Source organism: Balaenoptera ricei, chromosome 14 (assembly GCF_028023285.1).
Source record: "Balaenoptera ricei isolate mBalRic1 chromosome 14, mBalRic1.hap2, whole genome shotgun sequence".
NCBI lineage: Eukaryota > Metazoa > Chordata > Mammalia > Artiodactyla > Balaenopteridae > Balaenoptera > Balaenoptera ricei.
The window spans coordinates 66637538-66652271 of record NC_082652.1 but is presented as its reverse complement, the minus strand read 5'-3'; the positions used below and the strand labels follow the sequence as shown (position 1 = coordinate 66652271).

Here is a 14734-nt window from a genome sequence, read left to right as displayed (position 1 = left end):
TCCACCAAGTGCTATGTCTCCTTCTTGAGGCATAGAGTACAAAGTGCAATAACCTGTCCTCATCTTAGAGGTCTGTGACATGGGACACCCAAAAACCTCTGCTACATTCTCCACACCTGATCCCTTTTCTGCATTTCCTACTCAGTGGATGTAATAACCTGGGAGCCTCTCTTCCTGACTCCTCCTTCCTCACTCACATGCTGAGTACCCCCAACACTCTGTAACCAAGTCCTCCAGAGTCAACCTCTTAAATTGATTTTTTCATTCTGACCTCTCCTCCCTTTTCTCCTTCCCACCACCTGATACAGCCTTGTTCTCTTATCTGTTCAATTCCTGCGGAAGCTTCCTAATCATATTCCCCACTTCCAATTCCATTCTCCTCTAATTCACTCCCCATTTTACTGCCAGGAAGAGCTGCTCTTATTCCTCCCCTCCATACAATACTTTAGTGTTCCCATCATTCCAGAGGTACACCTCCATTGCATGTATGTGTTTAGATGTTCATTTTCTGCCTCAAAATGCAGGCTTTTACAGAGTAATATACATGTTCTAGTAGTGGAGACCAACAGCTAGAGCATCTGTGAGATGTTAGTGAGGCATTCAAGGCCCTTTGCCTCGCGGCTCCCAACTATATCTCCAGCTTACTCCCCACCATACACCCCCTTTCCCCCAAAATGCAGTTCCTCTATGAGCCATGCTTTCTCACTTCCATGCTTTGCCTGAGCTTTGGAACAGCACCCACCCACACCCTCCACCTTCTACCTCCCCTGACCTCATAGTTCCTACCCATCCTGCAAACTTAGCTCACCATCACCTTCTGCAGGAGCTCCTTCTCCATTTGTTCACTCCACCCGAAAGCTGGCTCAGGGAGCCTTCTTTTTGTTCCCACTGCATTGAGCTCTGTCTCAGCACTTGTCAGGCTTTGTGACAATGGTTTGTTACACCAGACAAAGTTACTTGAGGGTGAAGACTGACTTCCAGTCACCTTTATGTCCCTGGAGTCTGGCCCAGTGCCTAGCACATAGCAAGTATTTAGTATTTGCTGAACCAGTGAAATCTGCATCGTACAGAGGCAGCAAACTGGCAGCCTGCAGGCTAAATCAGGCCTGCAGGCTAAATCAGGCCTGCAGACAAGTTTTATTTGGCCCACACAGTCCCTGGCTGAGCTAGATCAAATAGGATTGATTTAGGTTACAGGGCTGGTGAGACTGATGACACAAAATTGGCCTCTATTCTCTTCAGTTGACTGTCTAGCCAACCAGAGAGACGAACTCAGGCAATGCACGAGACCAAGGATGGGAAGTGACCACAGCTCCCTGAGGTATCCTCTGTCCCTTACAACAGAGATGCACCTGGAGCTCGGAAGTCTCAGCAGCCTCTACAAAATAAGGGTCAGTGCACTGGACCACCCCGGGCTTGTCACATTTTATCCCATTCCTGAAGGACTGAGGGGAGTACTCCTGTACCAAGTTGTATTCAAGCTGTATACTCAGGAGGTCCGACCATGGCCACACAAGACTGTCTATAAATCAGAAATTTCACATATACGTTTTTAAAATCCAGATGTCTTCTCTTAAAAAATCCACAGATCTGGCAACATCAAGCCTGTATCCTCTCATGACAAGTCACAGCTTTCCGCTTTGGACAAAGCATATGCTCTCTCCAGTGTGCCACAGTCCCCCACTTGTCTGGCCCAATGTGCTAACTTCCATTACAGCCTTGCTTCCACAGTCATTTGGGTCTAAAACTTCTAAAGTGCTTTGAATCATCCTATACTATTCTATTACCTTATTTCATTGCCCCACCCCACCACAGTGGTAGGCCTGCAAGTGGCAGGCCCTTCAGAGGTGAAGAAGTTGAGATCCAGAGAGGAGGATGACCTTGGTAGGTCACACAGCTTGTTAGCAGTTAAGGCAGACCTTGGGACATTTTATTTTTCACCACCCCATGCCAGTTATCACATAAACAAACTGCTGATTGCCTTCTCTGAAGTATTTCACTTCTGAAAAAAATGCTGTAAGGGTTTAACTTTGCTGCTGTAAGATTGTTAGTAGCCTACAGACAAGTTTAATTTGGTCTACATGCTTCCCGGCTGAGCTAGCCAAACAATGTTGACTGGTGCAAAGCTGGTGAGACTGATGGATGGCGTCGACTGATGGCCCCCATTCATTTACTCCTTATGACAATCCCATAAGGCGGGTACTCTCATCCCCATCTTATGAGTTAGGAACTCGAGGCACAGACAGGTTCGGTGAATGCAAGACTGACTCTCTGACAGTATACACTACTTTGGTTCTATCAGTTGTTAAAATAATGCCACATTTCCAGTCACAGTTGGCAAAGAGCCCCTGCCCAGAGCTGCCTGGAGTGCCCTTCCCACCGCCCTGGTCGCTCCCCAGGGTCTGCAGTCTAGCGATGAGAGGGTAAATCCTGTACCTGCCACAGGAGCTTGTGCCAGCCCTACTTCCAGTGCTAATTCTGATTGGTTGGTGCCTGTGCTGAAGAGTTTGCATATTTCACCGCTGAGTGAAAGGTTCACATTTTCAATGGTATACAGTTTTAATGTCACAACAAACGAATGGACTCTGCCAAGAGCCCAAAGAGCTAATCAGTAGAATTCAGCCATCTACTTTGGGAAGTGGAAAATTACCAACTGGATGTAAGAGGAGAGGTACTACCCAGCACTGCATAAAACTAAGGTCCTAACATGTTTCCTGCCCCAGCAGCCCTGAAGGACACCACAAACTCTCAGCAGTGACAGTGACTCTCAGGAGCTGGCAACCAAGAGAGAGCGTGGAAGTAGTTCCAGCAGAGTCTCCCAGGGGGCAGGGGCATGTCCAGCGAGACACTGCCCCCACTCTAACCCCATGTGACTCACCGCTCAAACGATGCAGTCAGGGCCACTCTGGCAGGATGTCAGCTATCAGAAATGGTCTCTCAGGGTGGCTGTAAACTTTCTGGGCAAAAACCAGGGGCAGGTCCCGGGAGCTCACAGGAAATGGTCCTGACCTTGCCTTGAGGGCAAGCACTTACATCTCAGTGGGGAACGGTTGGTTTCTTTCTGAAAAATCTTCACCCTCAGCAAGCCACACCTCTCTCCACGGAGGGTAGATCCCCTCCTAAAGTTGCATCTCAGGGTCAGGGCAGGCCACACCCAGTGAGAAAGTTGGTCGTGCCTGGCTTCAATTACCGTCATGTTGGTCTCCTGAATCCCTTTTCATAGCTGGGTTGAAACTTCCTCATTATGCCCCAACTATCTAAATCCATTTTCTGCACCGTGTGGCACCCATTCATGCCAAGGTATTAGCAGCTTAAAGCATGGTACCCTGAGGTAATTGGTAATTTTTTTTTAGTAACAGCTTTAGTTAGATGTAATTCACATACCAGAAAATTCACCCTTGTAAAATGTGTAATTCAGAGTGCTGCGCCATCACCACTATGGAATTTTAGAATATTTTCTTCACCCCCAGAAGAAACCTCTTACCCATTAGCAATCACTCCCTCCTTTCATCTCCCCCCAGCCCCTGGCAATCATTATTCTTTGTTCCTATAGATTTGTTTATTCTGGACATTTTCTATAAACGAAAGAATACGTGGTGGTCTTTTGTAACTGGCTTTTTTCATTTAACATGTTTTCAAGATTCATCCATGCTGTAGCATAAAGCATCATCAGCTGATAAGACATCTGGGTTGTTGCCTCCTTTTGGTATTATGAATAATGCTGCTATAAACATTTGTGTACAAGTTTTTGTGTGGACATATGTTTTCGTTTCTTTTGGGTGTATACCTAGGGATAGAATGGTTGAGTCACATGGAAACTCTATGTTTCACCATTTGAGGAACAAATCGTTTTCCGAAGCGGCTGGACCATTCCCACCAGCAATGTATGAAGCTTCTGATTTCTCTACTTCCTTACCAACAGTTGCCGTTATTTGACTTTTTGATTCTAGTTATCCTGGTAGGTGTGAAGTGATATCTCATTGTGGTTTGGATTTGCATTTCCCTGATGACTAATGATGTTGAGCATCTTCTCATGTGTTATTGACCAATTGTGTATCTTCCTTCGAGACATGTCTACTCAGATTTTTTTTAATTGGGTTTTTTGTCTTTTATTATTGAATTGAAAGAGTTTTATATATTCTAGATACAAGTCTCTTATCAGATATAGGATTTACAAATATTTTGTCCCAATTCCACAGGTTATCATTTTACTTTCTTGATGGTGTCCTTTGAAGCACAAAATTAATTTTGTTAAAGCCCAATTTATCAAATTTATTTTTTGTTGTTGCTTATGGTGACATATCCAAAAAGTATTGAGGGTATCTAAAAGGAATCAGCTTCAGATCTTACTCATTTCCACTAATATCATCTGGAACGTCATAAAGAGCTTTTATTCCTTCTGCTTGAGACAGAGAACAATTTTTATTATGAAATATTTAAGATATACATAAAGGTACAAATAATAACATACATCTGTGTCCCCACTACCCAGCTTAAGAAATTTTGCCAGTAAAGTTGAAGTCCCCGTGTCCCCTCCTTACCTCCCTCTCCAGAGGCAAACATTACTCTGAATTTGGTGTTTATTGTTCTCATGCATTTCTTTATACTCTTATTATGTGTGTATCAATTTTTTACCAATATGTAGTATTGTTTTGTCTTTTTGAACTTCATATAAATGGCATCATGTAGTACAGATTGTGCAACTTGCTTTTTTTCCACTCCACAGTGTTGAGGTTTATCCATGTTGACATAACTAATATAAGTGTATAAATATTGCTCTAGTTCATTAATTTTCACAGTGGCTACACCTTCTACAAACACAATGTTTATCCATCCTATAGATGAACATCCATGTTGAAATAGCCAAAAACTGGGGAAAAATGACACTAAACATTTCTGAGCACGTAAACCAGTTTCTCTAGAACCAGGGCTTTCCATATCTTTTTACTGCAACCCACAGTAAAAATAAATAAAATACATTTTATATCTTGACCCTATGCACACATACATATGTTTGTGTGTAGATGTTTATCAGTATATAACAAAAGTTTCATGTAACAATATTGTCTCCTGTTATTTCTATGTTGTTAATATTTCCTTAAATAAACAAAAGATGGTTTACAGACACTGAACTGATTTCATGACTTCCCTACCTAGGCTACCACCACAGTTTAAAAGTTGCTCACGGGGATCATCCCAGATAGTATAACAGCTGGGTCATGGGTGTCTTAGTCAGCTCCGGCTGCCACAACAAAATACTACAGAGTAGATGGCTTAAACAACGGGCTTTTTTTTTTTTTTCCTCACAGTTCTGGAGGCTGCAAGTCCAAGATCAGGGCGCCAGCATGGTCTGATTTGGATGAGAGCCCTCTTTCTGGCTTGCAGACAGCTGCCTTCTTACTGTGTCTTACATGTAAGGCTGAGGTCTCCTCCTCCTCTAATAAGAGCGCTAACCCCATCATGGGGGCTCTACCCTTAGGATCTCTTAATTACCTCCCAAGGGCCTTACCTCCAAATAACATCACACTGGGGAGCAGAGTTTCAACATATGAATGGGAGGGAGGGGAGACCCAAACCTTCAGTCCATAGCTTGAGGTATACACATATTCAGCTTTTTACTAGACAATTCCACTGTTTTCCAAAATAATTGTAGCAAATTATGCTCATACAAGAAGACAAGTGAATTGCCATTGTCCTGCCTCCTTATTGTATTTAAATGTATTCCTATCTGATTCTGCCTATGTGAAATGGTGTCCTGTAATGTAAGTTTGCATTTCCATAATTAGTAGTGAGCCTGAGCATCTTTTTTATGTTTACTGACCATCCACATTTTCCTGTTCCATAAACTATGAGACAGGGAATCCATCTACGGGAAAAGTTTCCAAGGCCATTCCTGAGTTGAGTTGAGAGGCATATGCAGGTGTGTGGCTCTGATGTTTAAAATCTGTGACCACTTGCCCAAGAAAAAAGGGAACCAATCAAACATTACCTTCTCAGGAAGGCTTCTTCCAATTCTTCTCAGGCCAGAACAAAGTAGAATCAGCAGCAATAACAATGAAGGAAAAAACAGGTGGAAAAAAGAGGTTTTGTTTTTCTTAAAGCTAAAAAGTCCTAATTTGGACCATAGAAAAAATCTACTCTTGCTAAGTCGAGCTATGTAAATCTGGATATGTTATTCTTCTGTTCTCAGTCTTCCAATCTGCAAAATCAGGATAACAATCTGTACCACTTCTTACCCCCATGTGAAAATTTTGAAATACATATTCTTTTAAAACTTTGAAAATAAAGAATTTGTAGAAATTCAAGGTTTTGTGGGCGTTAGTCATCCAACGCCTTCCAAAAGCTTAAGTGAGATGATAGAACTGTAGTCCTTTAAACAGCTTTCTGGAGTGAGCCACTCTCCTCAATTCCTGCCTGAAAAGCGACGGCTCTGCAGAACAATGAATTATTCCCTAAAATAACACAGTCCTGTCTTTCAGTCTCGGAAAATAAATCTTAGAAATTCTCCATTTTAAGGCATAGAAATCAAATCCCTTAGCGGTCAGATAGTCTTTCTCTGGAGTCTCCTCCTCTCTGGTTCAGGCTTTTTAAACATCAGTCCCTCTACCCTCTGGTCTGATTTCCCTCCTGTTGCAGATGCCAAGATCCATCCTAAAGTCACACTTGCCTGCTTTAGACTCAAGCACAAGAGTGAGGGCTCAGTGGTCCACAACACTTCACCCTCCCACTCTTAGGACAGAGCAGCCATGGAAAGGAAACAAATGACTCCTTCGAGGTGTCAATTATCAAAGCACAAAGGAAAAAACTGGTACCAAATAGTTTCCTTTACCAAAGAATAAGAAGTTAGATCAACAGAATTTACAACCAAGAGGTGTTCCCACCCTGAAGGCCAGGATCTATGAGCAGATCACACAAGCTGCTGCCGCCACCTTCTTTCTGAGGGTTGACTTCACTGCCAGCACTCGCTCTCATCCTTTACTAACATCCACCTACCAAATGGGATCTCAAGGCTTGGCAGAAAGGAAAGAAAGAAATGGTGAATCCTCATCACACAAAGGGATCCTTGCCTAAAGCCATCTCCACCTAGAAGGCATGCTACCCGCAAAGTAGTGCAATGGCAGTGGAACTGAGCCAACAGTGTCACAGCCTCTGTTGGGCTAATGGATGCTCTTTCCACATCACTATCATGTTCATGACCATCACCCGCATCTTTTTCTGAGCGCATTGCTCCCTCCAATATTTGACACTGCCTTCTTTTGCTCCAGGCATATTCTCCCAGCCAAAGCTCCACTGTATAGCCCAGGAACTTCTCTAATTCTGTAAATCAGTGCTCTCAAACACTGAGCCAAGAAAGTAAAGAAAATCGTAACTACCAGTGACCTAGGAGGATCACTCCATAGATCAGCAATATGGTTAAAACAAAACCTAAACCTAGAAGAAATTCACCTTACTTCAATTGCAAAATTGGAGCTGAAGAGATGTTTATATATTTTGTAAAGATTTATGTAATTTTTCTGTTTGGACTAAAGTTATAAATAGCTGTCATCTACTGTGAAAAACATACAAACAAGGGAAGGCAAGGCCAAAAGCCAGCAAAGAATAGAAAGAGGAAGCCAGAATGAGATTAAGTACTAGCCACAGATTATTTTACTTACTCATGCTTTGTCTATTCTTCAAAAGCAGCATCCAAGGGCAAATGGGTTCAAAAACAAGACCCTAAGTAAAAAATTTTCTTCTAGAGCCCAAGAAAAGAAGTTTCTCATAGGCACTAACATGTCTAGGTCTCAGATACAAAGTAGCATAAAAGAACCATTTCCAAAAACTAAAAACACTTCCTAACTGTTAACAGTGTACTTCCTAATTGTTAACAGATCTCTTTCCAATGCAGGTAGGACTAAAAATTTGATGAACATAGAGAGATCCAGGAGTGAGTATTTTAATAAACACAGGCTTTACTCAGTCTGGTTCCTCATTCTCCTTTACATGAAGTAAGTTACAAAAGTCATGAGATGTTAATGCAGTAGTTCCTGTCATTTTGATAACCAAATAAAAAACCTGAAAATAGAACCAAATTAGGAGGAAAGTTCTTTGGGCTATTTTTGAAACACCCTGTATTTGCTTCAACCACGAGCAAAGTGCACACAGTCACAGCATCTTACCCTGGCACGTTGGTCTCTGGGAAGTAACTGTCAGCTGAGTTTTGTTCCCAGGAGCAAAGGGGCCTAGCACTAGGGAGCCTTTCGCCAGCTTTGAAATCTCACTGGTTCTAACTGGAAAGGGAAGTGGGGGCTACAGGAAAGCTAATGCAAAACTCTTTTTATCTAAATCTAACACACCAAAGGCCACCTGCAAAACATTCTAGGAGTAGGATACAGCTGTTGCTTGGAAAAAATCAGGCAACTTTAACAATAAGATCTGATGACAAAATGTAATTCACTTTCACATCCAAAAGCTAACTTGGGAGCTGCTCCAGGCACCATCTAATTAACTGAAGCAGATAGAAAAAAAAAATCCTCAGAAATTATCTTTGTTTAAATACACTCTATTTTATTTTGTCTTAAAATAGTTTAACCTTTATGCTACAGACTTATTTCAAAAAACAGAAAATCTTATCTTGCACCAAAAAATATATATATAACACTCTGTTTTATTATTTTTTTTCTCCAAAGACCATTAAATACTAAATGGAAACAAAAACTAAATAATGAATGTAAAGAAGAACCAAATTTTGTTTTAAAAACTAGAGTCACACATTTTAAAACATTAATTCTAAGCAATGATTTGTCGTCACTGCATCAAGTCCACGCTCACACTCCAGCAACAGCAGATCTGTTAACCACCAAGTGCATTGGTTCCTAGCCATACAATGGCTAACATTTCATTTTCACGGTAAGAGGAGCAAAAGGCTACAATGACTTTTGTACTCTTTAAACAACAAAAATATTTCCTAGTTATCCAGTGGTTTTTTTTTTTTTAAGATCACTACCCTTTGAAACTTGTTAAAAGAATAAGAAGTACGTAGTGTTTTAAATAAAATGAAAAAATACAACAGCATTGGACTAAAATATGTGATTATTTTAAACAAACAGTGCACAATCTGAGGAAGTTTGGTTAGGGCGCAATCATTTTTATATATACATGGAAGTCGCATCATACACATACTGAAAAACAGGGATGGAGGGGAGCTCTTTGCCTTTAAAAAAAAAAACCTTTAAACTGAAAGACAATACTGTGTTCCCAGCTTTTTCAAAAACCTTGTGACACAGTATAAAAAGCAGGCAACAAATGCATTTTTAAATTGCCTATGGTGCTAATCTGCTAAAAGTAACAATGAAAAATTGACTAAATTAGCAAATCAGATGGTTCATATTCACAACTGATAATAATAAAAGCAGAGTTTATGGGATGCTCAATTGTTACGAATAATGGAGTCCATTCAGTCCGGCCCCTTCCATCAAAATGAAGAGACAACTACTGGCGAGCAACAGCTACGTATCAATATTGCTGTACTGATGCAATAGCTAAGTTACCGCTCTGTGGTTTCAAATTGGGGGAAGGGGGGCACTTAACCAAGTTAGTGCCATAAACCAATCTGCGACCCAAGTGTACCATTTTAGTGGAGATATTACTTTGAAGAGACGGTGAAGCATAAAGTGTCTATGCTACCAAATGCAAAACTTTGGTTAAAAAAAGACCCCCTTAAAAGAAACTTTAAATGTCAGAATTTTAAATTTACCACAGAATTTTATCATTAATACCTTGCCAGAAACCACATCCCTACTCTCCTGGATCTGGCAATGAAAGAAGAGTTGAAACATAGTCTCTCTATAGTTAGTTAGTAGGTGGAAAAGTCCCAACCTAGTAGGGAGAAAAGCTATCTCTACCATCCCTTCCCCTCCCCGCTTCTTGCATATTAATTTTTGTTCTGGTGCATCAAGCCAGATAGTCAGGGTGCTGGAAAAGGGACAGGTGAGGGCAAAGTGTAACCCAATATAAAAGCAAAAGGCCAGAAAAGAGCTTGGTTACAACTCCGCTCTCCGCTCCCAACCCACAGTGCACACAGCACACCCAAAGAATTCTCCTTAGAGGATGACTGTTAGGGACTAAAGAAAATATGTCCTGGGAAATCCCCTGCTATAAGGAATTGGACAAAACATACTGCTAACGTAAGAACAGGTAATGCAAGAATGTTCTTTAAAATGGGGCTCTGCCCTGATAGTGGGGGGGGAAGTAAGCTGCAAAAACTTCAAGTCATATAATCCACTCTATTCTTTCCCTAATGATTTTCCTGGAAAATATAGACCAGAAATTGTACATTTCTGCTCTGTCTAGCATTTTAATTCAAGTCAAAAACAACGTGTAACAGTAAAATTCAATAAATTAATCCTAAAGTAAAATGTGAAGGTCCAAGGATACACCAGTAGTGAATCTGCAGAAGGTCCTATTTTGCTCTGGCCTCTGGGTCTTTGGTTTTTGTCTAGAATTGTGGCCACGTGAGAGACTTGAGACATGAGGTGCTAAAACCAGAGATTCACGATCTCTTTAAAAGCCTGATCTATTAAAAGCAGAATGATAGGAAAATTAAAAGTTGATGAAGAACAGAGGCCAGATCAAATGCGATGTTATCAGAGAAGGTGAAAGAACACATCCTTAAATACACTCCCATGGAAGAGGTGTACGGACGAACGAAAGCAGCAGGAAGAAGGGTGAAGGAATAAGCGAGTCTTTACACACACAGGAGACAAGGCCAGGCAGCCGGAGCCAGGCAGCCGGACGCACGCACGTGCGGTGGGCGTCCTGTTCTCTGCAGCAGCCCCACAGCACCACCACAGCGCCTTAGGCAGAACAGGCACTTGGTATAAATGTGTGTCCGCTGAGTGGAAACTGAAAATGGTAGTTCTCATGCTCTTATGATAAGGAAGAGCCACCAAGGCATTTGGGAAGGGAGGCAAAGGGCTAGAGCCCCATTATATGGTAAAAATGGAAACAAAAGCAAACAAAAAAGCAGACAAAAACTGTGGAAAAACAAAAAGTGAGGTCTTCTGAGCCAGCATTACTTCACTCCTCCCTGTGCACAGTACATAGTGTTCTAATTCTAGGTATTGCTTGTAAAATAATTCACTAGTAACTACAATGTTATAGTAAAAAAGGTAGTAACTAATGCCACAAAACTCCAACACCGGCATTTCCTGAATTCCCTGATGCTCCTACTACCCTTTGTTATTCTTGTTAGATACTGTAAAACCTACAGGGCCATTAATGTGTTTTGCATCTGGTTTCTTATGATGTATTTTGAATTTTCCACTTTTAGAAGGTAGAGGAGAAAAATACCCAAATATAGCAACAGGTCAACTTCAACTCAAGTATCAAACAGTTGTCATTACATCCTTTATGGAGAGACCAGCTATAGAAGAAGGCACTGCCCTCTCAGATTTTTCAAGTGCCCATAGCCTTAGAAGCCACACAACTTTTCATATTCTACCTAAGTAACAGGTTCTATGTTTCTCCCATTATTTGAAGAAACCAGGGGGAGAAAAGGGATCTCTCAATGCTCTCCTCAGATGCCCAAACCTCATGGTGGGTTATCTATCTGAAATGCCTCTGCCCCACAAGGAGATATTTTCCAGAGTTATGAATTATTGCAACAAGGAGATCAACTAAGTCACCTTAGCAGTATTTATAAACACAAAGGGTCATGTCAATTATTTGTGTTGTGGGAATTCAGCCAGGAGCAAAGTCAGGAAAGAAGGCAGAAGACTTAAGCTAAAAGAAAAGTAACACTTCTGTCTTCTATTTTTAAGGACAGGTTTTCAATGCACATGCCCTACTAGGTGCCAAAAAGGACCTGACTAATATGTGTGCAAATGCCCTAAGGTAGGAGTGCCAATGGGTGGGCTGACAGTGGTCAAGTCTACATATTAATTTTATTACACAGAAAAATAAATACAAGATTCAAAAACTGAAATCCATTTCACCTGGTAATTAAAATATCATTCTAAAAGGAAGGCAGTTTCCTAAGATTGAAAGTCACCAAGTAAAATGAAGCTGTCTAATAAAATTCATCATTCTCAGATTCCTACTGAGGGAAAGAAGAAATTCTTTTCTGTGATAAGTTACTTTCCTAAGTGACTTCTTTTAATTTAAAAAAAAAAAAGGAAGGGGGCAATTTTCCATGAGCTTCAATTATACGAATGCCACAAACAGCTTCTGAAGCTGAAGCTATGACCATGAACTTCCATGTCACAAAGAGGAGGAGGAGTAAGTGGAAGGGAAGGCGCAGAGGGAACACAGGGGCGCTGCGTTACAGCAGGTATTTGCGTCTGCTGTCCTCGTCCAGCGTAAGGTCAACGACTTCCGCAGGGGACGCCCAGGGCTGCTGGGGGGTCACAGCAGTCCACGACTGTGTTTGCCGGGCGCTAACATACTGCGTGCCAGAGCCATGCTTCCAGGAAGAAACACTCTGAATCACACCTCCTCGAGGATGAACACACCTGCAATTGAAATGAAGAGCAAAAGCATGGTTAATCCTACAGAAGGCAATATAGCTTCAGTTGTACTGACCAATACTTTTACTAAGATAAGCCCACTGTGCAAGTTCATCAAACCCATAACCAATATCCTTCCCCCTTTTCCTCCTTCCCTCCATGTCTGTCTGTCTGTCTGTCTCCCCACCTCTCTCAGTTTAGCCTTAAAAAGGCCAAGACTCTTGTCTCAGCCACAAAGTCCTGAGTTATGTCTAGATCTGTTACTGAAAATGGATAAGATGATGCTTCTCTGAATTCATTTAAGCCTCTGGGGTCTTCAGGATAGGGCAGCATATAAATCCTGAGCAAAATTAAGATGCCCAGACAATCTTAGTCTCAGCTAATGAAACAGTAAGAAATACAGGTGAAACTTGTTCTTAAAATAAGTTCTGTCCCATATTTGTTAATAGTACTTTCAAAAACAGAAGTAGTAATACCCCTTTTACAGATTAGATGTCTAAACGTCTTTAAGTACTAGGTCATGAGTTAAAGACCAATTTCCCTCAACCTGAAGGTGACAAGAGAAACACCTGGTTAGTTCATCACAACCACTTATGCTTTAGTTCAGTGAAAATAACAAGGCTGAAGTACTCAGTTTAGATTCTCTAAAAGTATCCTATAAGAGGGACAGAACTGCCTTGCTGACAAATCTCATGAGTTCATTGTTTGGGAGAGAACTGTTTCAGAAATACCTACATGTTGAATTCTACATTCCAGTCAAATGATAGAACTGTGAACCTCCAGGATGAACCACTGAGTAAGTTTTGATTCATATGAGAGGAAGGCAGGCAGCTCAAGCTATCACTGCTCCTGATGTCCACACATTTAAATTATAGACCTGTCTCCATGCAGCATATGTGAGAAGTGACAAGTGGCATGACTCTAATCACACAAACTACTACAATGGATCATGAGCAGCTGTTCTGACAACAGCTGTATATGATGAGTGATGCTGAATCACCTAAGAACTCCAGCTTCGACCCCATGCTACCTGAACCTCTAGGTTCAAAAGAAAACATCAGAGTAACAACAGACAAGGCTTAGCTGCAGAACTGCCCTTAAGGACCCTTAAGCTTATGGAAAGAGGCCCTGCTCCTACAAAGGCTAGCCTGAAAATGTCTCCCTTACCAAGAGAGGTGCCGAAAAACAGATCCCTTGGGGCCAGAGTAGGGGTAGGATGCAGATTTGTTACAGTACCAGAGGGCCATCATCTTTTCAGAAATGGGCTAAGAGTAGCTACTAACCCAGAGGCGACCATATTTTCAAAATTAGCTAGTAAAAAGCATTAAAATAAGACACACAGGGACTTCCCTGGTGGTGCAGTGGATAAGAATCCGCCTGCCAATGCAGGGGACATGGGTTCGAGCCCTGGTCCAGGAAGATCCCACACGCCACGGAGCAACTAAGCCAGTGCGCCACAACTACTGAGCCTGCGCTCTAGAGCCTGCGTGCCACAATTACTGAGCCTGTGTGCCGCAACTACTGAAGCCCACGCGCCTAGAGCCCGTGCCCCGCAACAAGAGAAGCCACCGCAATGAGAAGCCTGTGCACCACAACGAAGAGTAGCCCCCGCTCGCCTCAACTAGAGAAAGCCCGAGCGCAGCAACAAAGACCCAACGCAGCCAAAAATAAATAAAATTAAACCTTTAAAAAAAAAAAAGGAAAACAAGTCCAAAGTCTAATCCAAATCTGTCCACCCCTTAAATACACTCGGATTAAATGACCAAGCAGTCACGGAACAATGTCAGCCAAATGAGTCCATCCAACATTTTAAAGAAACGGTTTTGATGACTGATGACAACAGAATACTAAAATTATTAAGCAGTTTCTCCTCATCTGACACGCCCGACAGACCTATGAGGTAGATGTGGAAGTTCTTATCCATACTCTGACAGGGAAACTGAGGATTAAAGAGGTTACATGACTTGCCCAGGGTCATACTGTTTGAAAGTATAGGCAAAGGAACTTCAGGCCAAGTCTGATTTCTGGTCCAATGCTTTCCACATCATGTTGTTGCTTTACAAACGTGTGTATTAAATGCGGTAAGGAAAAACACGGCAAGAGTCAGCAGAGTGCAAAGACAGGCCCAGAGCAACAATTTAAAAATATAAAGCTCTTCAACAGTTCAAAAGCTCATCTGTCAAGTAGTTACTGAAGTAAAGCTGGTTAGAAACTTAGAAAAATCAGGGAATGAATGACTACCAAAAAAA

The 14734-nt window shown here is 41.7% G+C and overlaps 1 protein-coding gene across 6 annotated transcripts in view; it reads right to left on the bottom strand.

The window, feature by feature from the left end:
* Positions 1-4178: 4178 nt before the first annotated feature.
* Positions 4179-14734, bottom strand: part of ARK2N (arkadia (RNF111) N-terminal like PKA signaling regulator 2N) — an 84846-nt gene continuing 74290 nt past the window's right edge. For 4 of the 6 annotated variants that reach the window (XM_059895567.1, XM_059895565.1, XM_059895566.1 and 1 more), the window contains one exon: positions 4179-12491. In XM_059895567.1, the coding sequence (XP_059751550.1) occupies positions 12302-12491 (190 nt within the window). In that variant the 3' untranslated portion in view covers positions 4179-12301. The remainder of the gene's footprint in view (positions 12492-14734) is intronic. The other 2 variants (XM_059895564.1, XM_059895569.1) reach the window with 1 other exon arrangement.